At 31.5% G+C, this 25,674-nt stretch overlaps 1 protein-coding gene across 3 annotated transcripts in view; it reads left to right on the forward strand.

The window, feature by feature from the left end:
* LOC138183904 (uncharacterized) overlaps positions 1 to 24,478 on the forward strand; it is an 81,457-nt gene extending 56,979 nt beyond the window's left edge. For 2 of the 3 annotated variants that reach the window (XM_069121435.1, XM_069121445.1), the window contains 8 exons: positions 8,599 to 8,831; positions 9,436 to 9,647; positions 10,347 to 10,561; positions 11,850 to 12,053; positions 12,145 to 12,261; positions 13,160 to 13,444; positions 14,386 to 14,881; positions 23,516 to 24,472. In XM_069121435.1, coding sequence (XP_068977536.1) covers positions 8,599 to 8,831; positions 9,436 to 9,647; positions 10,347 to 10,561; positions 11,850 to 12,053; positions 12,145 to 12,261; positions 13,160 to 13,444; positions 14,386 to 14,881; positions 23,516 to 23,912 — 2,159 coding nt within the window. In that variant the 3' untranslated portion in view covers positions 23,913 to 24,472. Of the gene's footprint in view, positions 1 to 8,598; positions 8,832 to 9,435; positions 9,648 to 10,346; positions 10,562 to 11,849; positions 12,054 to 12,144; positions 12,262 to 13,159; positions 13,445 to 14,385; positions 14,882 to 23,515 lie in introns of all 3 variants that reach the window. The other variant, XM_069121424.1, reaches the window with a different exon arrangement.
* Positions 24,479 to 25,674: the final 1,196 nt, after the last annotated feature.

Genomic DNA, 25,674 nt, shown 5'->3' on the forward strand with positions numbered 1-25,674 from the left:
GATATAAACGTGTCTGGGCTCAATCAATGTAAAGTTTAATATCAAAAAGGATATAAAAAGATAGACAGATGTAGAATATAACAAATATTCAAAAAATAGATATAGAATAGATTATACAGGGTGGTTGGTAACTGGTGGTACAAGCGGAAAGGGGGTGATTCTACGCGAAAAAAGAAGTTGAAAATATAGAATAACAATTTCTTTTTTTTTTTAATTTTTTCATCGAGACAACGATCTACAGTGAGATCCGTTATAACGAGACGTAATAAAGTGCAGGCGTACCGAGCGAAAATTCAAAGTCGATTTTCTCGAAAACAAAGCCTCACAGGAAAAATTTTTATTCTATATTTTCGACTTCTTTTTTCGCGTAGAATCACCCCCTTTCCGCTTGTACCACCAGTTACCAACCACCCTGTATAGCGAAGCGTGTAGTTTGAGATTAAACGGACATTTCTCGGTTCGCTCGATACAAATCGATTGATTTGATTCTGTGCTGAAAATTCTCGGCAATTCCTTGGTTTTTAGTGATCTGCAAGTAAAAATAGAGAAAGTGGAAGAGATACGGCGTAAGTTTTGTGTCCGTAATATCGGTGCTCTACTGTGGCTACAGTTAAGAGAATTCAATGAAAAGTAGTAATTTTTGATCTACTATTTATCTGGTTTGTTACTTATCAATGGTCGATGATATTCATATGTTGTAAACATTTCGTTGCTTGTTTTAGTGTCTCCTATCTTAAAAGTTCCTTAATCAGGTCAGAGGAGAACGCGTACAAATAATAGTATAATTCTACAATTCTACAATTAATTCTACAATTCTACAAATAAATTTTACAATTTGAGAAAATTCTATACTGTAATAGAAGAATTTGTACGTTCTAAAATATTAAACCTGCTGCGCTCTTTGGATTTTTGCATCTTTTGTTTAAATCAACAATGATTCTTTCTATCTTCAGTCTTACAAACTTTTTAAATGATAGCAAAATGCGACACAGTTGCTAATGATTTAAAGAAGTAGGGATAAAACACGTTATTATACATATTTATAAAGAATTGAAAATCTATAATAGAATCTTCTAAACACAGTACCACCAGTTACCAACCACCCTGTATATGTCAAATTCAAAGGATATGGATATATTTCTTACGTCTGCTAGAGTCTAAAGGCTGGCTCATACACGGCTTTATCCCAGTAGCAAGCAAAGCAGAATATAGACTGTTGACTTTGGAGAACTACCGATAAAATATAGACGAAAGCGACGTTTTTTGATGAATTATCCGCAGTGAAACAGTGCCACTTGATTAAAACTACTGGCCATGTCTGAGCCAGTCTTGGATCTCTAACGAGCATCCAGCAAAATGCCCTCGATTATACTTTCGTTGCTTTCGTTATGCATGCAAAAATCGCGTGTTAGCCTAACAGATAGGAACCCGATGCTAAAAGCGTTCCTCTTAAAAGTGATCTTCACGATTCAGCTAGCACTCGTACGTGACGATAATCTTCGTGTTTCGCCAGTAAACGCGCATGGGGCGTAATTAAATTGATTGATATTTTACACGAAGCGGCAACTTTCACGCGGTCACGTACCGATAAGAAGCTGTTAGCAGAGCATTTTAATTACGTTGGAGATCGGTTATCGCTTGCCACTGGCCAACTCGCTCGTGTTTCCGCCAGAACAGAGAGAAACACGATGCCATTGCTCTGGCATAACTCATTGGCAATCGTGTGTGTTTTTGCGTTGGCGAATACGGAACGAACGACTTCCTTGACGATAGACACGAAGAAGATTCGTTTTGGAATATAAAGCACGAGTAATGTACAGTAACTCACGAAAATATTCTAACAATTCTAACGCTTGCAAACACCGTATGTGAATTTATTACGTGTATTATATGGAACATTTTGAAATTCTATTCGTATCGTAACGAGACATGATTGTCATAGTATTATAGAGTTAGAATTTGAGACTAATCTGGAAATATTTTTTTTTTATTTATTGATATTTACAATCAATTCTCGCATTGAGAATTTTCAGTAATTTTTTCTGGCATGGCGCAGTGACATGGCTAAATATTTATAATAAGTTAATACTTATTATAGATAAGTACAATTTTTAAGTAAATGTTGTAAATAAGTAAATATTGCTTAATATAAATAACTAATTAAATCTAGTGCTTAGGTCTAGCGGGTAGTGTCTCTTCAGCCTGCGGATCTGGTCCGACGTATCAAGTAGTCCAGTGATTAGGGGGTTTCGATGTTTGTTGACTCTTTTGCTGTATCTGTCGCTATATTTTGCTATTTCCTCTTTGAGTGTTGGTATCTTGAGGTCGCGATGTATTAGTTCGTTGGTGACATACCATGGAAATATATATAAAGGTTACAAGACCTTTATCGCGAACAATTAGTAAAAAATGAGCGTGCATTATGCAAATAGCTGTTTTAAACGTATAACTAGTGGTAAAGATTAAATATCAAAACTTACTTAAATGTAATGGATAATTTTGATTGTTTCAATAATTTTCTAAGCTTAGTAAAATTTATGTTTGCAATAAATATCTCATCTATAGGTATACATACCTATATTTTCAGATTTACTTTAAACTATATCAATGTGCTCATAATTGTTGGTCGTATGTCAAACTCCTTTATTTCAATCGTTTAATTGTCAAGTCATAAATAAAATAGAGAAATTTCTTCTAAATTGGTGGAAGAGCTATCATAATTAATCCCAGTAATGTTATTTGAAGTCGGTCAGCACTTTGACGAATTATCTATTTTGTTTTAATACGCCATTAACCAGGTTTTGAATAAATAATTTGTATGTTAGATGGTATTTATCTATTGATTGCACAAGCAATGGTAAATGTTGCTTTTGATCCGTAGTTTGCCATTAATTCATACATTTTAGTAACATTCGTGTCGTTATTAAAACAAGTCAACAAAAGTGTCCACATACAGTGGTTCACGAAAATATTTGAACACTTACGAAAATATTTTTTGAATATATTTTATATTATGTGAAACATTCTAAAATTTCATTGCTAGCTTCCTTATATTGGTAAATTTTCAAACGAATCTGAAAATGTACAGAGAAATTAGCAAGCATACGCTTCGCAAAGATCACCAAAGTATTCGAAAAGTCGGTTATTCGTTATTAATAAGCCACAGCATTAAGTGAGGTCATCTAATTTTTTACTAGGTGAATATTTGCAGCAAATAATCTGAGATTTCTATATATATTTTCAAATTGATTCCAAATATTGTATATTATATTTTATATAACGTATATTATATATTGTATATATTGTATATTATATATTGTATATTATATGAAGTATAAAACTTCAAAGAATTTTGTACAACACACCTGCAATATGTTCATACAAATTTTTACAGTAAATGTTCAAATACTTTTATGAGCCACCGTAGACCTTGCTTTCCTTAATAGCAAATAAATTAATTAAAAAAGATTGGATGGTGTATGAAATTTTAATGATGATCGATTTAGAACGATTATAATAAATTTATTGGTTATTGGATTTTATTTGATAATGTATATGGTTAGTGCTTTGCCTCGAAATTAAGCGAATTAGTAAAAGAGAAATTTGATTGATTTCATATTCTATCAGTATAATGGTCATAACACATAGTACATTACGAGTATACATAAAATAAATAAAATAATCATAAATGTTCATTTACTTTCGTGAGCTACTATACCTGAGTTCGAGACACATGGGTATTTCAAAAAATGAAAAAAGCGAACTCGCAAAAGGTGAGTCGCGAAAGATTGCTCATGTTTTTGCGTTGGAGAATGCGAAACGAACGACTTCCTTGTCGATAGTTGTGAGCAAAAAAGGAATTTCTGAGGTGAAGACTGTGAAGATTGAAAATTGAAGATTCAAAGTACTTATTTGTGATGTATGGGTATGCACTATGTACACGCTCATTAAGGACATATTCTGTTCTTAATAAAGTTTCAATATAGTTTAATATGGATTATATGAACTTTAAATTATATACTTCAATTACGCTTTATTAATTTCTTTATCATATAAAGTATCAGGGTAAATATTTCTTTATATGTTTTAACGATTACTTAACTATTTCCTATTTTGAAGCAAATGTAATAACTGTATTAAAATGTTTAAGTGGAAGTGACATGTATATTTAAGCCTTTCATTGAGTAATAAAATAACGAAGAATTTAGGATGAACAATTTAGAAGAATTTAGTTTTACGACTTTGAATTTTCTTCTATTTATATCACATGCGAAAAATATGCGCTTTCAACGTTTTATTCGAGATACATAGATATTAATTTGCGTTACATATGATGACATGTATAATATGAAATTTTTAATACTATAATATACTTTATGGCTTGCTGAAATGTTTATTATGCTACATCGTGAAAGATGTTAAGAAAATAAAATCATGGAATATAGCTTATAAAAGGTCACATTTTGATATTGACAAATACAAAGGCAATTACTTCATCGATAGCAAGAGCGAATTATTTGGAAAAAAGTGAATTCGTTTCGAACAAAAGTTTACGTTTGTTAAAGAGAAGTTTGTTGAAAATTTGTTTTTATTTGTTTTATATTGAAGATTGTGATTAATGGAATTATATACCTATTTATATATACATTATATAGACTAATAGACCTGAAGTTCACTATCAAATCTTGAACTATCTGCTCTAAAATATTTTTGCATATACAGGGTGGCTGGTAACTGGTGGTACAAGCGGAAAGGGGGTGATTCTACGCGAAAAAAGAAGTCGAAAACATAGAACAAAAATTTTTCGTTTGAGGCTTTGTTTTCGAAAAAATCGACTTTGAATTTTCGCTCGGTACGCCTGCACTTTATCACGTCTCGTTATAACGGATCTCACTGTAGATCGTTGTCTCGATGGAAAAATGAAAAAAAAAATTTTTGTTCTATATTTTCTTTCCCTTTCCGCTTGTACCACCAGTTACCAACCACCCTGTATAAAATATGAAATTTTTATTTTTGATCGAGAACGTATAATCAGAGGATTATAATCGAATTAATACTCAACCTGATAGATACAACGCATGCAAGATGCATGGAGTGCGGTGTTTTTCTTCACTGTTCCAAAAAAGTGGTATATTTTGAACAGAGATCGCTTTATACGTAATACCGTTTGACTCGTATAGATCATGCGCGGGAAAGTACGAAAGATTTGAGCTATAATTATTTTTAAGAGTTTTGACTGAAACTTTTTTTGGATTAGATTTAAATTCATTTTTTGTTACGATACCGGAGAACGTAAGAACTTTCTCGTAGAAACAAGGAAATATTGAGTAACATTAATTGAAAGATCTGAGAGAAAGATCTTCTAGGTATATAGGTATATATAAAATCAATTATCTTTTCACCGACTTTCCCTTTTTTAATTTTTTAAGTAGATTCAGATTTGTATGCAATTTACAATTATCACGTATAAGTATCAATCACCTATTAATCTATCTATCACAACTCACTGATCAATTCACTTACGAAACCTCCATACTAATAATAATTTTCTAATTATAAAACCTGTTTATTCCGCGTTTTTATAACGTTATGTCTTCTTTTTAATTATCTTTTAAATCCCATTTTTAATTTTTTGCGTTTATTTGAAATTTTTTTCTAATATATGAAGCACTTTGATAACAATCATATTTTTTTAATTTCCTGTTTGTTTTGATTGTTCAATTTATTTGATTTCTTGCAAGCAAAGTTACACTTTTGCATTAGAAATCACTTCCTGTTACATCTGCTACAGACTGTTTACAACAGAAAGTTGCAAAAATAAATTAAAAGGCTAAAATTGAAGTTTTAAATTATAGTTCTGCTTATCCAAAGCTTATTATCTGCGTATATAATGCTTATAGAAATTCTATAAGTTATTAGCTCTGAAAAACGTAATAGGAAATTTTGTTAACGATATTTTATTTTATCTATTAATTTCTAATTTTCTGTTTATCATACACTTTTATCAGTTTTACACATTCAGCGCCTTAACGCACTCGTTTATTTTAATAAAAGTGAGAGATCGTCCCTGAAAAAATGTTTGATACATATTTTTATCATCAATAACATGCAGAACATGTTAAAAACCAGAAGGTACAAGAATAAATTTGCTCATATTAATAAATCTCATATTGTAGAATGAGGATCCAAAAATTTTAAAAACAAAATTCTACAAGCAATCATTTATATAAGTAATATATCAAAAATTTGAATGATTCTGATAATTTTCTTAAATGTTAATCCATTCTCGCGTAAATTTGCATATATGTAGATGTGTATTTTTCGAATGTGACATGTTGTAGATTTATTATCTATTTTTGTATGAAGAATCGTCTACTGCTCGGCTGTAAAATACTTTAGTCTCAACCTGTATACAAATAAATCAGGAACAAAATAAAAATACAAGTGAAATATTTATCAAATAATATAAATATAAATTTATATTTATAAAATTAGAGAAAGATTTCAGAACAATTTTTTTTATTTTTATTACATTACATTTTATCTGATCCACGCTAAATTCAACAATCGTCTTCAAATAAGTGACATACGCGTGTAAAGACCCCAATTTCAACGCAATTTAATACACTATACGAATTAATTCAAATTATTATTAATATTAAGAATATTGTATGTAAGTATAAATATATAAAAATAAGTATATTATTTCAGAAATATACAATTATACTGACACATAAATAAATGAGCATATAAACATATAAATAAATATACAGGGTGGTTGATAACTGGTGGTACAAGCGGAAAGGGGGTGATTCTACGCGAAAAAAGAAGTCGAAAATATAGAATAACAATTTTTCGTTCGAGGCTTTGTTTTCGAGAAAATCGACTTTGAATTTTCGCTCGGTACGCCTGCACTTTATCACGTCTCGTTATAACGGATCTCACTGTAGATCGTTGTCTCGATGAAAACAAATTTTTATTCTATATTTTCGACTTCTTTTTTCGCGTAGAATCACCCCCTTTCAGCTTGTACCACCAGTTACCAACCACCCTGTATAAAAATAAGTATATTATTTCATAAATACACAATTATACTGACACACGAATAAATGAGCATATAAACATGTAAATAAATATATATTAAAGAAATTCGAACAAGCGGAAACTATCGCTGCAGCGATGCATCGTTAGAAACGCGATTTCTAATATCGCAGAATGACTCGAGAAGTTTCTCCGGCTGGATACTTTTTTATATAAACAAGAAATTGTCGCCATTTCGAAGACGATTACAAGGGACAAAACGTGGAAAGCATGTAATTGGAGTTGGTGGCTATGAACTCGGCGGCGACTTGACCATCTGGTCACACCTGAAATGTTTTCCAGGTCGGAAGATGTAGTCCTTACTGAGCACCGGATTATTGCAGATGATTTTATCCGTTCAAATGCAATTGCCGCGACAGGATAGCAATTTGAGACGCCAGTGAAAGCCTAGATCGATGCGAACTGCATTCTACTAGATTGTTTCTGAAGTATCCTCTTCAGTAATATAATACAACATATTTTATTATCTTAATACCAGGGTATTCTTCTTCCGTCTTTGATCGATGGAAGCTTGCGAGTAGAATCGAGTTTATCGATAGAAATAAAAGGGTTATTTTCTGTCTATTCGTTCTAGTCGATTCTAGTCTTTTATTTATCGTATTGTGCATTACTACAATGTAGATACTTCAGTTACGAAATAATTTTCAAAACTTGAAATTTTATGCGATCATTTTCTTCCACATTTAGATAAAGGCAAATTTATCTCGCCAGTGGAAACAATTGTTCTTTGTATTATGGAAGTTTTAATTTGAGGACATTAGATTCTATCTAATGATTTTGCCAATTTATGATTTTGAGTCACTGTAATAAAAAACTGTGTTTTAATGGAATACTAATATAGGAATATTTACAACAAAAGGAAATCGGGCGATTTTATTTAAATCGAATTAAAATACCGATAGGATACTAATATATTAATATATAGCTATCGTCATATTTTTTGCTTCTCAAATCACTTTCTCTATCGTTAGCAATTACAATATTTGTATTTAATTACGATTACCACACTCACAGAAACTAAATTTAGATGCTTTTAATAAGCAATAATCGAACGTACAAATAAATTAATAAATTAACATTATCATTCAAGTGACTGAAAGAAATACATCAATTTCTATAATAATGTGAAAAAATTATTTAAATAACAATAAAAGTAATACATAAAATAAATCTAAAAGTACGCAAAGTGCATTAATAAAATTAATTATTAATAATTAATAATTAATAATTAAGGTTCACCTGATCTACATTTTCGAAGAAACTGATATTTCAATGAAAAACTCGATCTTCTATATATGTATTTCATTTTATACATGTATGTATGTATTAAATCAAATATCAATAACTCACTGAAGATATTGTTATACACAAATAACAGTGCTGTATTCGCTTCCACCTTCGATTGCTTTTAAATTGTCGAGAAATACAATTTCTGAATCACTTTCTATCACTCGTGACATATTAAGTTCAAATTTTTCACACGTTCTCTGATTGCAGGTGATGGTATACCCGGAACAATTGTTGTTCGTGTCGGAAACAATCGGCCGGACTTGGGAACGAATCCAATTTGCAATCGTTTCACCGGTCCCCTTGAAGAAGGGCAACCTCTTTTTTTACCCTGTAATCCGCCTATGCCTGGAGCTTTCGTTTCCGTACACTTGGAAGCAACTACACCGGCACCAGTTCCAGTGCAACTTTCATTGTGCGAGGCCTTCGTGTACACTGATCAGGTACGAGCAATTTGCTGTACCTGTTCCAAACGAATAAAATTATCTAAGTCTAAATATAAATAGCTTCGTTGTAAGTTACATATTCTATACAATGTATACAATATGCAAAAGATATATAAAAATTACGTATAATGCTTGTTATAATATTTAGTAGGAGCAACGAATCTCCACGTAAGTTCAATTTTTTAAATTGTGTTCATAAAAATATAAACTTTCGTGGAACTTCCCCTTAGTTGCCTTCATAAATTTTGAACTCATGAATGTGAATTATGTTTACTACAGAAACGACTAATTAATATGACCTTCAATTGTTAAAAATGGATCATCAGGTTTTAAAGAATATCACATTTCAAAAGACACTTTATACATACCTTATTTATCATTTCTTATAGATATTTTGACAATGTAACTCATTTTGTAGATATAATCAGTATTTTAACACTTTCTACTAATTAAAAAGAATCAGAGTTATTAGAAAAAGTTGAGCTTTTGGGTTTTTATATTGACTTTTATACCGATTATTCTTTTCTTAAGTGTATATTCTCCTTTATATAGGGTTTTTCTTTTTCATAGTTTAATGAAACGTGATTACTTTTTTGCATAGGCTCTTCCCATTGAGAGATGTCCACAATTTAGAGATCAGCCACCAGGTTCGACAGCAACCTACAATGGAAAATGTTACATATTCTACAATCGCCAACCGATGATATTCCGAGACGCATTGGCATTCTGTCGTGCACGAGGTGGTACTTTAGTGGATGAAAGCAATCCTGCGTTACAAGGATTTATTTCCTGGGAACTATGGAGGAGGCACAGGTACCGAATTCATTAATTGTCCACCTCTACGTTTTGCTATCTGCTTTCAACTTGTTCCTGTAAGATATAACTAGTTCAATTTGATCATAATCAGATAAGACAATTTATTATATCTAATACTAATGGCAACTTTCATCAGAATGTTATTTTCATATTTAATAGTTGATAAAAATGCTACAGAAAAGGTATAAAGGTATAAAAGGTATAAAATTTCAAAATAAACACTTTAGCTTTGAAACAAGTCAATTTTACTGTGCTATTTGTACCCTGTAATTTTAAATTACTTCTTCTATTACTGCCATGAAATAAACTAATCCTAACTTCTTACTTAAATTGCTTACAGTGGCGAGTATAAAAATAGGATAATTCCTACTCATAAATACAAGTAATATTAGAGTGAAGACTTTCGTTTCTATTCTTCCTTTTTAATATAGAATTCAAAAATACATCTCTTGTACCTTAAGGCATAATAAAAATAGAACGCCTTTCAAATTTCTATTTCGAGTTACAATTACAAAATAAATTAAATTGAGTATAAAGCTTCTCTCCATTTACGTGTTTGTGAGTGTATATTTCAATTAGTATAAAATATACAATTACCACAAAGATAGTATAAACGAAAAAATCTTCAATGTTCATTGTGTAATAAGTGTGTTTTCAACAAACATTTCTAAAAAGATATACCTTATCATTATTCAGGAGTGATACTTCGAGTCAATACTGGATGGGTGCAGTAAGAGATCAAAAGGATCGTACGGTTTGGAGGTGGACAGGAAGCGGCGACGAAGTTTCTGTTTCTTTCTGGAGTCTACCTCAAGGCAGTGAAGAAGACTGCGCTCGATATGATGGTAGTAGAGGATGGCTTTGGTCTGATACCCCTTGCACAGCTCGATTAAATTTCATCTGTCAACACCGTGAGTACCAAGCATTTTCTCATTACTATCGAATTACGCAATGGTTGTATAAATGCCATCTTCATTACTATAGAAATATATATACTTAATTCTTTATAGGCATCTTAATACGTACAGGATGACATATTGCACAAAACAATTAGAGGACCTTCTCTCATATCACTTTGTCTTTTATATTCACTTCCTGTGCTTCTACATTGTTTTTTAATTACCATTCAAGATCAATTTTTAGAATACATCATGGTATCATACGAATAGCATGTTGATATATTAAGTTTATAAAACTTCTCCGCTTTTATTTACTTGATTGGTGCAATGGTATAGTAGATCCATTAATTTTTTTTTAGCAGTGCATCAAGAATAAAAATATTATGTGAGCCTCTCAAAAGCTAAACTGAACAACTTGGCTTATTGTTCATTTCGCAATTTCACTACACAAGTACACGACTAACGTTCAACTCTCAAGACACGAATGATCTCCTTCCATCAGTTTATTTATCGCAAAAAGATAACACTGATGATAGTAAATTCTGTGGTAGATTTAAAAAATAATGTTTATATTATCATCAACTTTTTGTATCTTAGAACTTATGGAATTGATCAATATGGTTGTCAAAAGGCTTATGTATAAAAAATGAAGATCTTATTTGTCCATTCTGAAAATGATAGTAGAGAAAAGTAACCAAATGTATGGAATATCATCTTGTTTCTTAAATGTTACTCATATAAAATCAGTCGCAAGAAATAGAAGATTTTTATGGGTATTCAATCATATATTTACACTCAATTTAAGAGCAGTCTCATATTCCTAACGTTACGAGCAATCTTCAATATTGAACTAACATTAAAAAACGCATAAATTATATCTAATAAGAAATAGGTACTCAACTACTGGAAGCCTAACATCAGGTACAATATTTTCATGGAAAACGAACAAGGAGTATTCTTTTTATTAATTATTCTCCTTATTAATTTATTGCTTATAAAATTTTTGAAAACTCTGGACCAATACTTTCGTCATACGCACAATGTCCACGCTATTTTTCTCCACCAGAGCATCGCGAGAAAAGTCATTGGAAAAATAAACGGTGCCAAGATGAGGCAGTGAGAGAGCCTATTGACGTTTGACAGATAAGTCATCTGTCAGATTTCATTCATATAATTTATTTATCAGATTTTTATAAATGTCTCTATTCTATATTAGGTAGATACTATTCCATACTTGGTCACTTTCTTCTAACAAACAATGTGAGACAACAGGTAAAGCCAATTCTTTGTTTGCTTTTAGAACCACGAGCGTGTGGTCGACCAGAACAGCCTCCGAATTCAACGATGACGGTGACCACAACGACAGATCGGAATTCCGGAAGCGCATATGAAGTTGGCGCGACGGTGGATTACACTTGTAACGCTGGCAGCCTTCTTATAGGACCGTCGACTCGTACATGCCTCGATACTGGCTTCTACAACGAGTTTCCACCGGTGTGCAAAAGTAAGAGAGCAAGAATTAGATACAGAGGCCACTCGGTGAACCATATACGATCGTCCTATCGATGTTAAATTCAACATTCTGCTCGTTTCAGGCATCGAGTGCGGTTATCCAGCGAACATAAAACACGGAGGTTACACACTTATCAACAATACCGTTAGTTATCTCAGTCAGGTGCTTTATTCCTGCGATGAAGGATACGAGATGACTGGTAAGAATTTATCGTGGCGTTAGCCATTATTTCTCTTTGATAAATGGCTATCGTTTATGGCTAATACTTTGATACCTGTGTTGAAACGCCTCGCCAACGAGCATTTTCAAGGAAATTGGTAAGAATATTACTTGGTGTTGGATCGCGATGACATCATCTTTCTGATTGTGTCTTGATCCTCTTGTTGCGGCTTGATTTTGTTCCTGATTCTAGAACCGTTCCAACTGGTTTATCACGCGTGGCTGAATTTTCAGAGATTTATGGTAGAGATTGAAATTAATCTGATTGAAGATAAGCTTTGAATGTGTGCGTGATTTTAACATGAGAATATTTATGTTGCACAACTGATCAATTTGTGTGTCAGTTGCACTACGTAGTGTTTATTCATGAAAATGAATAAATAGTGTAATAATGTAATGCAATGAACCTTTTCATTTTTTCTCTCCGCGTTGCGAATAATCTACACAAGCGTTTCGTGCGATCGTAAGCAATAAAAGTAAAAAGAAATTCATGGAGTATATTCAGTTTAAGCAGATATAAATATAAATATGTGCACATGTACATTTTCCGAGATACTCGTCGATACATTATAATAATATATTATAATCAGATTTTTATATTTTCTCTCTAAGATTTCTAATTTGAAATTGAAACAAAATATTTTCGATTTTTATGTGACATTAAACGCTACAAGATTTATTAATAAAACTCCGATATATAGTACTAGAGCCAAAATATTTTATAAAAAAATTTTATAAAACGGTTTTATAAAAAATAATATAGAAGAATATGTATAACTTATATAAATAGACCTTACATTTTTAGTTTAGCACTATATAGACATTGTTTATAGCTTATTAATAAATTATAATGAATTAGTAATTTGTTCCGATTACAGGTCGTGCAAGACTCACATGCGATATCGATGAGCGCTGGAATGGACCGCCACCACGTTGCGAGCCAATTTTGTGTGATCCTCCTGCTCCTGTTCCACATAGCTACATTCAAATCGATGAAATCGACGAAACCGAGACAGTACCATCGAAAACGAACTTCAGTCGAAGTCTTCTCGTAGGCAGTATCGTTACATACACTTGCGAGAAGGGTTACAGACTTTCTGGCTTCCGACAAATATTATGCTTGCCCACTGGCTTATATGATCATGTCGCACCCACTTGTACGGGTATGTGATTTAATTATTTTTATGCAATAAATACAAATTTAATTATTTCTTTAGAAAAGCAAGTCATTTATCGTGGTAGTGTTTGCAATCTTCAAATACGAGGATAATTTAATTTCATAATTAATTATTGAATCTTTATTAACGTAAATGATATAATATGAGGATATTCAAAGGTTGGTTTTCAATCTAATTTATGAGATATTTATTTTACACTTGGAAATTAAATTCATTTATGCATATACCTCTTATGCGCGTAGCAACTCAAAGAATTAATAAATAATTGATAATTGTTTTAATATATACATATATAAATTTCAAAATGAATTTTGATTTCCAACAGTATTGTTTTCAACTAAACTCTACCTAACCATTGTGTGTGTACTTCACTGTTATATATATGTGTGTATATAAAAATAGTATAGTACATATATCTATGTAGATGCATATATAAATGCTTATGTATATTATTAAAATATTGTTTCAAACTAAATTACATATAATTCGTATGAAATCTATATTATAATATATCTGCAATAACTGTAGTTGCAATAATTTCAATAATTGATTTCAATAATTTCAATAGCGATATGTGTAGATTATCATTTACATTTAATTTTTTGTTGAGATCGCAAACAATAATCTTTTGTCGTATTAACTTCTTAAGGACCGACTTACTCCACAAAATTCAATCAAAAATGTACTCAATTTTTTCATTATCAATTTAAAGCTGTGTTAATAGGTTCGCTAATATATCACAATTAGAATTACAAAAAGGCTCTTTTAATTTAAACCAATACAGCAGGTCTAAGATAACTTAGGATAAAAGAAATTTTACATATAACTGGGAATCTACATATTCCTAAGGGATTATGTTAATACATAATAATAATAACGGTTAGATTCTCTTTAACAGAAAAATTTCCAAAATTTCTTTATTACAGAAGAACCACGTACCACCGTGACTGTGTCTTCCCGAACAACCGTGCGACCAACGACCAGCAGAACCCGACACACGTTCTTACCACCTCGAGTTCGAACCACAACAATCTCGACGACCACAACCACAACCACCTCTGTGCCACCACGAAGAGTGGCTAGCACCGCCGAATTACCCGCGACGGTTCGGGAAACCATCGCAAGGAAACCAAATATTGGTCTTCAGAGACCAGCACCGCCTTCGCCGCCACCTCTGAACGACGACACCAACGATCATCCTCAGGACAACGAAATTTCTGGCAGTGGAGTGGACAATGCTCAGGCTGGTATTGGAACTGGTGTTCCTGAACCTTCTGGACCTTTCAGGGTGGACAACGCCGACCAGTCGAGTAACACTCATCAAGCAAAATTAAATCTAGGCGCGGTGATCGCCTTGGGTGTCTTCGGTGGTTTCGTATTCCTTGCTGCTGTAATCACCACCGTTGTAATACTCATACGCAGGTAAAAGCAAATCACTCACCTAAATCCGCGAATCGCGTGTAGAATGATGGCATTATCGAGTTGCTGTCGGTTCTTTTGATTTCTGTGATTTGGTTGCACCAAAAGTAACGCCTGTTTTGTGATGTCAGATTATATTTATCTTTGTTTTTATTTGTTTGTTACGTTTTGCTCGTTTTCTAGCGCGTTGTTTATTCGTTTCTCATTCGTTGCTGAGAGCAATTTGAGGATTATTTTCTAGAGAGATTGTTTTATTATGAGTAAGGATAGAGGAGAAGACAAGTAAGTGACGAGTTAATATGGTACTTAATCGTCTAGTAATTTCAATTCTATATTTTGAAACGAAATAATTTGTGTGTGTTTAAATGGAAATTTGAATGTTTGATAGAAATTAACATTCAATTTCTAATCGTTGAATTTTAAAATTAGGAAAGAAATTTAAATATTTTGCATTGCGTTAATTGGAAAATTAAATGGAAAAATCTGCATGCATAGAACTTGACTTGAAACTTTTAAATACTGGAAAAGTTTATTTCATAGCAAAATACATTTCTTTTAATCTTTGGGATTTGTTTAATTTCGTTTAATTTCTAATATCTACAATTGAACTTCCTAAAATTAGAAATATCCTGATATTTTCACATATTATCAGTTATGGGAATTAAACAAATTTCATAAATGAGATTTAATCCCTAACGTACCACTTCAAATGAATAGAAATGTTAAGATATAAATGGTGGAAGCTAATAAAATTACTCTTACACATATATTACTTCCTTTTATCGTATTACTCTGTTACAAGGAGGAAATTTCTTACTAATTCTCTAATGGCTCGATGGCAACCTACTTTTTTAAAAGACTGGTTTTCTCGTCATTACCATTCACTATCAATTACCGTAAATATTCAAATATACGTAGCGTAGATGCATGTTACATTGTTCCCATTTTGACTTTTAGATTCTTGTGTCATGAAACGTGTTATATTGGTAATCATCTCGTTCTCTTGCTATCTGCAATTTAAAAATTGTATTGCCTTCGACTTCTCTAACAGGCATTATTTCTTGGACAGACTATGCATAACTATAGCTTCTATATACATACAATACATTCGCTCTTTGACCCTACGTGTGTATATTGTATCGCTTACTCTACATTTGTTTAAACTTTCTTTATTCTTTCATCTGTCTTCTTGCCTATTCTCTTCTTATCTAAACTCGCGTTTCGTAGCTCCCTCGAAATATTGTAATTTGTAATTCATTCCGGGCATTATAATTAGTGTGACAAAGAGTTGTTACGTAAACAGTCTTTGCAGAAGAAAACGTGTAAAAATCAATAACCTCCAAGCCCTCTTAATTTCCATTATATTTTTGTTTTTAATATCGTCGACTGGTAATATTATAAATGTTGTTTCTAAGCAGCATACTGTAAAACATTGCATTTTAAGTGAAAAAATACAACATTACTAGACCAAGATATCTTCTGGAAAATTTCCATCCATATCTAAAATACGCTTTTATGATGTGCATTGTGAATTATTTTCGATGCAGCTTAAAAGTTTACAACGAACTACACTCCAGCTTTTGGTCGATAAAAGAAATATTGCAGAATCTTTATTATTCGAAAGACTGGAAATTTTGGAATTCTTAGAAACGCAATACATATATATATTTTTTTTTTTTTTAGTTTCATACGTTTTAGAGACATAGGAATCGCAATTTCTTTTTTAATGGAGTTTTAGTCCAAACGTTAGTTTTTGCAGACATTGAAATCATTGAAATTTTTAAATTATAATACAGAACATTATATTATTGAATTATGAATATTATTGAATTATTGAATATGAATTATACATTGAATTCATATAAAGTAATCTGACCTTGAAAAAAGGAGGAAGAGCAAAAAATATATTATAAAAAAATTATGTACCTTATAGAATGATTTAACACGAATTCTTAACAGAAATTCAAATGAGAGATTTTATTGCATCTTTTATCAAAATATGAATTATTCTGTTTGATTAAAAAATTGACATAAGACATACATATGATTTTTGTGTTAGAAAATGTAGAACAAGATTTTTCTTAATTTTTGTTATAAGAGAATACAATTATAAAAAAAGGCAAAATGATCGACCCTTTTGCAGGTGATTAACACTTTCTAAATTGAAAGTCCATGTTTGTTGATCAAACCACACATGTTCCTAATTATATTCATTGCAATTCTTTAAAATTCATATTTCTAACATGATCTATTTTTTTCAAAAAGCATAATACTTTAAAAAGTTCTCAGCATCTTTCATTACGTCAAAGATAATTTATTAATGAGATTGCGTACAATATTCTTTTTTCCTCGAGAGAACAAATTATTGTAGATTATTTTCCGTGACGAAAGGCTTAGAAATTTAAAAGTAGACAAACTTGTCTACGTAGAATATTCAAACTAATCCTTTCATTGCTGTTAATTACCTATTTTATACAGGATATACATATAACAAAAATTGTAATTAACTATAACATCGAAAATTACAAAGTTTAAAGTATAAAACATTTACCTCAATATTTACATTGTATAATCTAAAAAGTTAACAAATCCATTTATACACTGCGTCTCATAATTATAAAACCATTCAAAAACTTTCAATTTTTATATGTTGTATTATAATTTTTATATTTCCTCATAACATCATATTTCAATAAGCTTAATTGTTCGATTTTGAACTTTCGAATATAATTCTAATTTATTTGTATAAGAATTGAAGAGTTTAGAATGGTTTTATAGTTATGGGACGCAGTGTATAATGTCTAAAATACTCACTTTTCTTTAACAAATATATTTGCCATGAAAATTCAATTGTTACATACATTGACAGATGAAGATTTACATTTAGAAATTATCTCAGCAACGAAAGGGTTAATCCAGCCAATAAAACAATCATTCACGGGAAGAGAAAAATTATCAGCATTAACCCTTTGTGGTCGTATGTTTATTCTCAGCTACCAAAAAAAAAAGAACCGTTCTAATTGTATAATCATATTAACTTTTCATATTGACAACATATTTCACTTCGAAGATACATCTTAATAGGATTCTGCAAATTAATGCAATTAAGTATCTTCTTATCTAGAATTATTTGATAAAGGATGCTCCAAAATAGCAAAAAGAAAAGTGAATGATATAATATACAGGGTGGTTGGTAACTGGTGGTACAAGCGGAAAGGGGGTGATTCTACGCGAAAAAAGAAGTCGAAAATATAGAATAACAATTTTTCGTTCGAGGCTTTGTTTTCGAGAAAATCGACTTTGAAATTTCGCTCGGTACGCGCGCGGTACGTTATAACGGATCTCACTGTAGTTCGTTGTCTCGATGGAAAAATTAAAAAAAAAAAATTAAAAAAAAAATTTTATTCTATATTTTCGACTTCTTTTTTCGCGTAGAATCACCCCCTTTCCGCTTGTACCACCAGTTGCAAACCACCCTGTATACTGTGAAATCGAAAATAGCGATAATTTCATTTTGGTTCGTCGGATATCTCGTGCTGTTATATTATTAGTAAACTGCGGATTTTTATGCAAATTCATATTTTGCATATTTTCTTGACATATATCAATATAATTAAAAAGAAGTAAAATGAAGACAGATATATGTGTTATAATGAGCACAGTATTCGGATTATTTTATATATTTTCGCACATTATTTCGCACATTCTATACATTTTACGCCCCCGAATTTGCATAAAATGAAAATGCATAAAAATCCGCAATTTAATTACTAGTATCCGTTCGATGAAAATTAATCTCAACTAGCACGGTGCCCATATCTCAGCTGAATACGATCGCAAAGTGTTAAAAAAGAAATAGTAACGTCCGCAAAACAGAAATAATTTTAAGAAGTGGAAAAAATAAAAGAAAAAAAAAAAGGAAAAGATTGATCGGAGGAAACTAGGTAACGATCAAGAAATAACAATTAACACTGAGCCCATTTGCGTTGCGGTGGCTAGCGGCAGTGGCAGCGTCAGAGGAAGGCGCCGCAGGGGGCTTGGTGGGGTTGGTGCGTTGAGGGGTGGCGGTAGTGGTGGCCTTGGAAGGGGTGATACCGGGATGCCCTCGCGTTGGTATACGCTACTGGCGCTGCCCTTCCCCGACCAGCACCTGGGGCGCCGCGACTTGACGGCTCGCCGCGGCACCGATCATCCTTATTCCTTCGGTCTCTCGGCGGCCCATCGCGCTGGATACTTTTCCAACCCTTCTCTTTAAGATTATCAAACAATTACTTCCTATATATACATACATATATAGTCCACCATTATCGCCCTCACCCTCCACGCAACCACCGCCCACCACTACATCAACCATCACCACGTACCACTACAACCGCCATGCGCCACCCTCGCGAGTGATTACTAGTCAAGGTAAACGAGCAACGTTTATAATGAGCACCCATATATAGCGATAGCTCGTTCACCACAGCTCACCACGAAGTGTATTTTTAAAGCTTCTCCTCTTCTTCCGGACGCACACACGTCAATGCAGCGTTCACGCACTTTCTTCCCCCCCAAGTAGCTTCATCTATGTATACTGTTCTCTTAGCACATCGTTTAAATAGCATTGGGCACTATCCTTTTCGTTAATGGAAGAGATTTAATTTACAGGGAAGAATATACGTATAGTGGGAAGTTTAGAGTTTGATGGGATGAAGTGTTCTATGAAAAAATTTGCTCGGTTTCTGAAAAGTAATTGTCTCTGAATTAAGATAACTTGCCCATAGATCAATAATGTTTCGTGATTTAAATAAATGAAGAAAAAGCAATTGCTAGATAGCTTAAACAAGACAAAGTAATTACAAACAAGTAATTAGTGGAAGAAATATAATAATATTTTGTTGACTATTAAACATAACTCAATTCGCATGAAAAGTTGTTCTAAACTGATATTCGCACTAATTTTTTATTAACTCTTTAACGTTCAAATCTTGTTGCCGAGGGACGTTATACATCATCGCTCAAAAGCCATAAAACAGTTATTATATTAGCTCAAAATTGGAAAAAATTAAATATATAATAAAGACATCAAGAAGTAGTATTTATACAGTGACGAAATTATACACTACTAACATACATAATGATTTTATTGAAACACGCTTGTAATTGAAAATTTATGATCTATACCAAATACCAACATTTTATTAAAAATACGAGATGACCTAACACTTTTGAACAAGATCATTCAAGAGATAGCTTCGATTCGATAATATCAATGTTTAAATCAAATAAACTGGAACATGATCAGCCTATTGACTTCGCTCGTGAATTATACGAACTTGAGTAAACTGGATGTTTCTACTTGCTTGCTGGTTTATGTAAAAGGTTTGCACACACTGGATATTTCCACTATATGTCAATTTATGCAATATAGAGATATATATCTTTTGTTTTCTTTTTGTTTTTTAATTTAATTTCAAATAACATTTGTCGTTACATTTAAATTACTTTATACAGGGTGGTTGGTAATTGGTGGTACAAGCGGAAAGGGGATGATTCTACGCGAAAAAAGAAGTCGAAAATATAGAATAAAAATTTTTAAATTTTTCCATCGAGACAACGATCTACAGTGAGAACCGTTATAACGTACCGCACGCGTACCGAGCGAAAATTCAAAGTCGATTTTCTCGAAAACAAAGCCTCAAACGAAAAATTGTTATTCTATATTTTCGACTTCTTTTTTCGCGTAGAATCACCCGCTTTCCGCTTGTACCACCAGTTACCAACCACCCTGTGTATTTTGTTAGTGTATTAATACCTAATTCTAAAGTTTTAACTTTTCAACTTAAAATACCGCTGTGCTTCCATATTTTATTTCCCAATATATTCCTTCTATTCAATACACGTGAATTTTTTTAACAATTTAGTACTAACGCACGTATTCAACTGTTTTTCGAACTTTCATTTGATTATTTGTACTTTGATATTTCATTGCTCGTAAAAATAATTCCTATTGTTATATTTGATATAACTCGACTATTACTTCGGTTTAAAAACGTGGAACATCATTCAATTGTCAGATAACTTTAATTAATGGATATTTATAATCTTAAATAATAAGAAATAATAGCATGATATAATTATGACTAAATACGATAAAACTGAGTATATGAAATTCCAGTGACATTCAAAATTACCATACCCATTGAGACTGAATAACCTTTTTAAAATTGGACCAAATGATTTGGATTTTTTTAGAAATTAGGAAGATTATTTTACTAGATCATGTATAAAAAAATTTTTGAAAAAGCTACAACTGGTCGGAATCGCCAAGAAAGAAAGTAAAGATTATATTTTCCGCAACTTCTTCGTCTGGGCTTGTAATGAAAATTTAAACAATATATTTTAGACATTTATATCAGTTATGTACATGCTGAAAATTTCATCGAAATCGGTTAACGTTGCTATGAGCTACAAACGTTTGAAGATGGCGAGAAACACAGTTTTCATGGCCTGGTCTTTCGGTGCCTGTCTCTTGTTTCCGCGTCAACCAATTTCAATAAAATTTTCGGCATATATGTATATGTATAACTGACAGAAATATTCGAAATGTGTTCTTTAAAGTTTCATTACAAGTCCAAGAAAAAATTTTGGGAAATGCGATCTTTACTTTCTTTCTTGGCGATTCCAACCAATTGCAATTTTTTTAAAACTTTTTTTATACATCATCTAGTAAACTAATCCTCCTAACTTATCAAAAATGTTCAAACAGTTTGGTCCAATTTTTGAGCAGTTATTCAGTTTTAAAGAGTGTTGCAACAGTTTTGGAAGTTACTGTAAATATAGAACTTTAAATTGACAACTAAACATATTTGTATAATCTCAACAAATTAAAATTTAATATCCCTGTATTCACAATTATATCTGTGGATATTACAATTTATTTAATAGCATAGTTTGATAATGTTTCATAAAGTTTCCGGTAGTACAATAAGCTATGCTGAAGGAAAAATGCGATGATTACTAGAAAATGGCTCACTCTATATACTAAAATAATTTTAGTAAAATCACAAGGGACTTAAATTATAATAAACTCCTAATATATCTATATCTAACTATTTGGTGCTCCTTTCATCTTTAAATTGGTGGTGGTATTGCTAATGATTTCACTACAAATTGCTTCAATTACACTTTGCTAAATTATATTTCCCAAACAGACATACATAATACAAAATGAAACAATCGATTTGGCTTCAGTTTCTGGACTAAAGTATTATAATAAAAACCAGAAATATTTGAATAAGAATTTTTATAAGGAACAATCTAAATATCTGAAAGCCAAATCGACAATATAACAAACCGCATATACAGGGCGGTTGGTAACTGGTGGTACAAGCGGAAAGAGGGTGATTCTACGCGAAAAAAGAGGTCGAAAATATAGAATAAAAGTTTTTCGTTTGAGGCTTTGTTTTCGAGAAAATCGACTTTGAATTTTCGCTCGGTACGCCTGCACTTTATCACGTCTCGTTATAACGGATCTCACTGTAGATCGTTGTCTCGATTGAAAAAATTAAAAAAGAAAAATTAAAAAAAAAATTTTTATTCTATATTTTCGTCTTCTTTTTTCGCGTAGAATCACCCCCTTTCCGCTTGTACCACCAGTTACCAACTACCATGTATATCTTACTTACTATATATATATGTTCCTAAGAAGAAAGAAGGAAGATCATAAATTATTAGTTATAAATACACTGTGGGTCTAAAACGAATGAAATCAGGCAGATTCTGAATTCGAAATAAAAATAACAAAATTACATCGAAGCATTTATTTTCGAAAAAATTTATATGTGTAACTTTCCAAGTACATATATATTTGCTTCATTCTCAGCTATTCAGGAATAAATAAAATGTAAAATAAAAATTTTTCGTTTGAAGCTTCCTTTTGAAGAAAATAAAGTTTGATCCTATTTGGTCAAGAAATCGCATATTCGACAAATTTTCAAATTTTATTTTCTTGAAAATTAGGCTTTAAGCGAATACATTTTATTCTATATTTTCGGGTCGAAAAAATTTAATTTATTTTCCTATGTATAATAACATCCTGTCAATTCCTTACTCTTACCCAGTCGAAAATCAATCAAATATATGAATACCTATGTGATAAGTTTCCAAACACGATTTTCTATAAAATGAAATCTTCGACGCAATTTTATTTTTTTATTTTCACCTTATTTTGAACTAGAGAATCTCTCCTGACTTCATTTATGCCATAAATTTATACTCAAGGTGTATACATTAAACACAACAATGATATTGTACTGTATTCAGGTTAGAAAAAGAAAACAATAATATAAAATAATACTTGGTCCCTCTTGCACAATACAACTAATGTTATTAGTGAAATTTTACATATTACAAATTATAAGTTACCTTCTATACATTAGTTTTCTAGAAAACTACTTCTGTATATCAATTTTACAAATTACCATTCAATAGTCTTATTCGACAAATGTTCTATATAAAATAGTAAAGTTGTACAACTTAAATCTGTAACCTACAATTTATCATTTTTTCAACCTACAGATATTACCAGTAAATCATTATGCAGAAAGGTGCCGAAGTTGGAATAATAATAAATATCTTAACCTATTCACACAGAAATCGCGGTAGAAGCAGCAAGCATTACCGACACCGTGCATCTCCAGATTGCAATACCGTGGCCAGCTTTGGAAGCAGTTCCTCTGAGAGTCGAGGAGGACTGAATCGATATTACCGTCAAGCTTGGGAAAATCTGCATGAGACAGCCGGTCATAAAACCAATCATCCTCCTCTTCGTCGCAAGGAGACCCTGGATGAACCAGGATACCGAGAAAATTACCGTGGCAACAACACCGAGAGAGATGGTTCAGAATTAGTTGTGAGCGATGTAGCCACGTATCCGTCTAACAAGCACGCCAGCATTTCTGACAAGAAACGCCATCATCATCATCATCATCATCACCACGGTAACTCTACGCCCGAGTGGAGGCAATCTCAGTCTCATCACAGATACTGAACACAAAATCGGTTACTTAGAACCGCTTATTTTTTTGAGATTTTCGGTGAATCGATTATTGTGACGAGTCGCGATTGGATCACGAGCAAGCTGTCTTTTTTTATGCTGTATGCATATTTTATAAATGGTGACGCACTGGAAGATGGTGACTTTATGTTAAGAAATACGTGCAAAATGTAAAGTAAACTGCCCTCAATATAGAGTTTTAATTTCAGTAAATGTATTTTTGATTATTTGTTGAATGTGAAGGATATAATTAATTGAATGTTTATTTGGTAATATTTTGATTTAAAAATATTTACATGTAGACAATAGTGTTCAAATTTGTTTACATAGGCGAAATTCTTCTTGTGTATGTGTATTTTTATATATAAACATCCTTTTTTTATTTTTTAAATACAGTACAATGTGGATTTTATATATTGATCTGATTCTTTAAGAAAAAAATTGATGAATTCATACGTTGCTTCAATTTCAATTTTAATTTCTAAATAACTTTATTTTTTTTATAGAGAAGCACATCTATCTCAAAAAGCTTTTGAGGTGGATTGTTGACATTTTCTATAATATTCTAGATCTAAATTACATATATACATTTTGAAACATATATAAAATTTTGTGTTTAAAATTCAACTAATTGTTTCTGGTAATTCAACTAATTGTAAGTTAGAATATCAAAAATGCATATTGTTTGCCATTTACAATTCAAAGTTTACTTAGAAGAATGTATATTTATCACAAATTATAAATTTAAAATAAGAAGTTAGTAAAATAAAATATTACCAAATGCATATATATCATAACAAACATTTGACAAATATTTAAAATCATTTTTTTTTTTAGAAATAAAGTTTCATGTGGATAAATTTTCTTATATTTCATCTTCTTTTTAGCATTAAATCACCATCCATCCATATATTCTGCTATATCATTTATGAAATAATTTGTAACTCCATTTAAAATGGAAATTTAAAAGAACGTGGTGAACAATTCGAACGTTGCGTAGGAGAATTTTTGAGCGTGATTCATAGATAGAAAAACTAATTCATCCTACATTTATTGTTCTGTTATACAGTAAATTATTTACGACTACCTTGTTACGTAATGTAAATACCGTATACTGCAGTAGCGTAAGTCAAAGATGAAAGTTGTGAATGTAGGAGGATCACGAGTTGATCGAAGGATATGCCAAAAAAATGAGAGAGTAATATATGTATATGTATAATTACTGATCAAACGAATTCTAATAATTTTTAAACGAATTCTATACAAACTATTATAAGAATGTTTGATTATAATAGGATTGACAATATTTTACGAAAATCATACGCATACTCGGTTGATCAATATCTGTAATGGGCACCTTGGCCTCGCCTTAAAGGAATCGAACAAACTCATAACGAAACGATATTCGAAGATGGTACCGTTAAGGAAAGGCCGACGCTATCCATATCAGAATCAAAATTCATTTAGTTATGGTGCTCATTTTAAGACACTTTACACTTATTAAAATTCATGTCGAATCTGTTTTTGCAGATTTTAAAACACCTTAATGAATTATTTATGTTTAGTATTATTTTAACCAGTTGAACATTTTTTCCCATGCTTGTCAAGAATAAAACATATATAATTAATAGATATGTATTTATTCATTGACTGACGTAAGATATTCATAGTAAGTTTGTACATGTATTTATTTAATACTTCAGTAATCCACAAAAAATTGTAATAGTGCCATTATGGGCAAACTTGTTTAATTGTA

Source organism: Bombus flavifrons, chromosome 1, assembly GCF_040668555.2.
Source record: "Bombus flavifrons isolate JBK064 chromosome 1, iyBomFlav1_principal, whole genome shotgun sequence".
Taxonomy (NCBI): Eukaryota; Metazoa; Arthropoda; class Insecta; order Hymenoptera; family Apidae; genus Bombus; species Bombus flavifrons.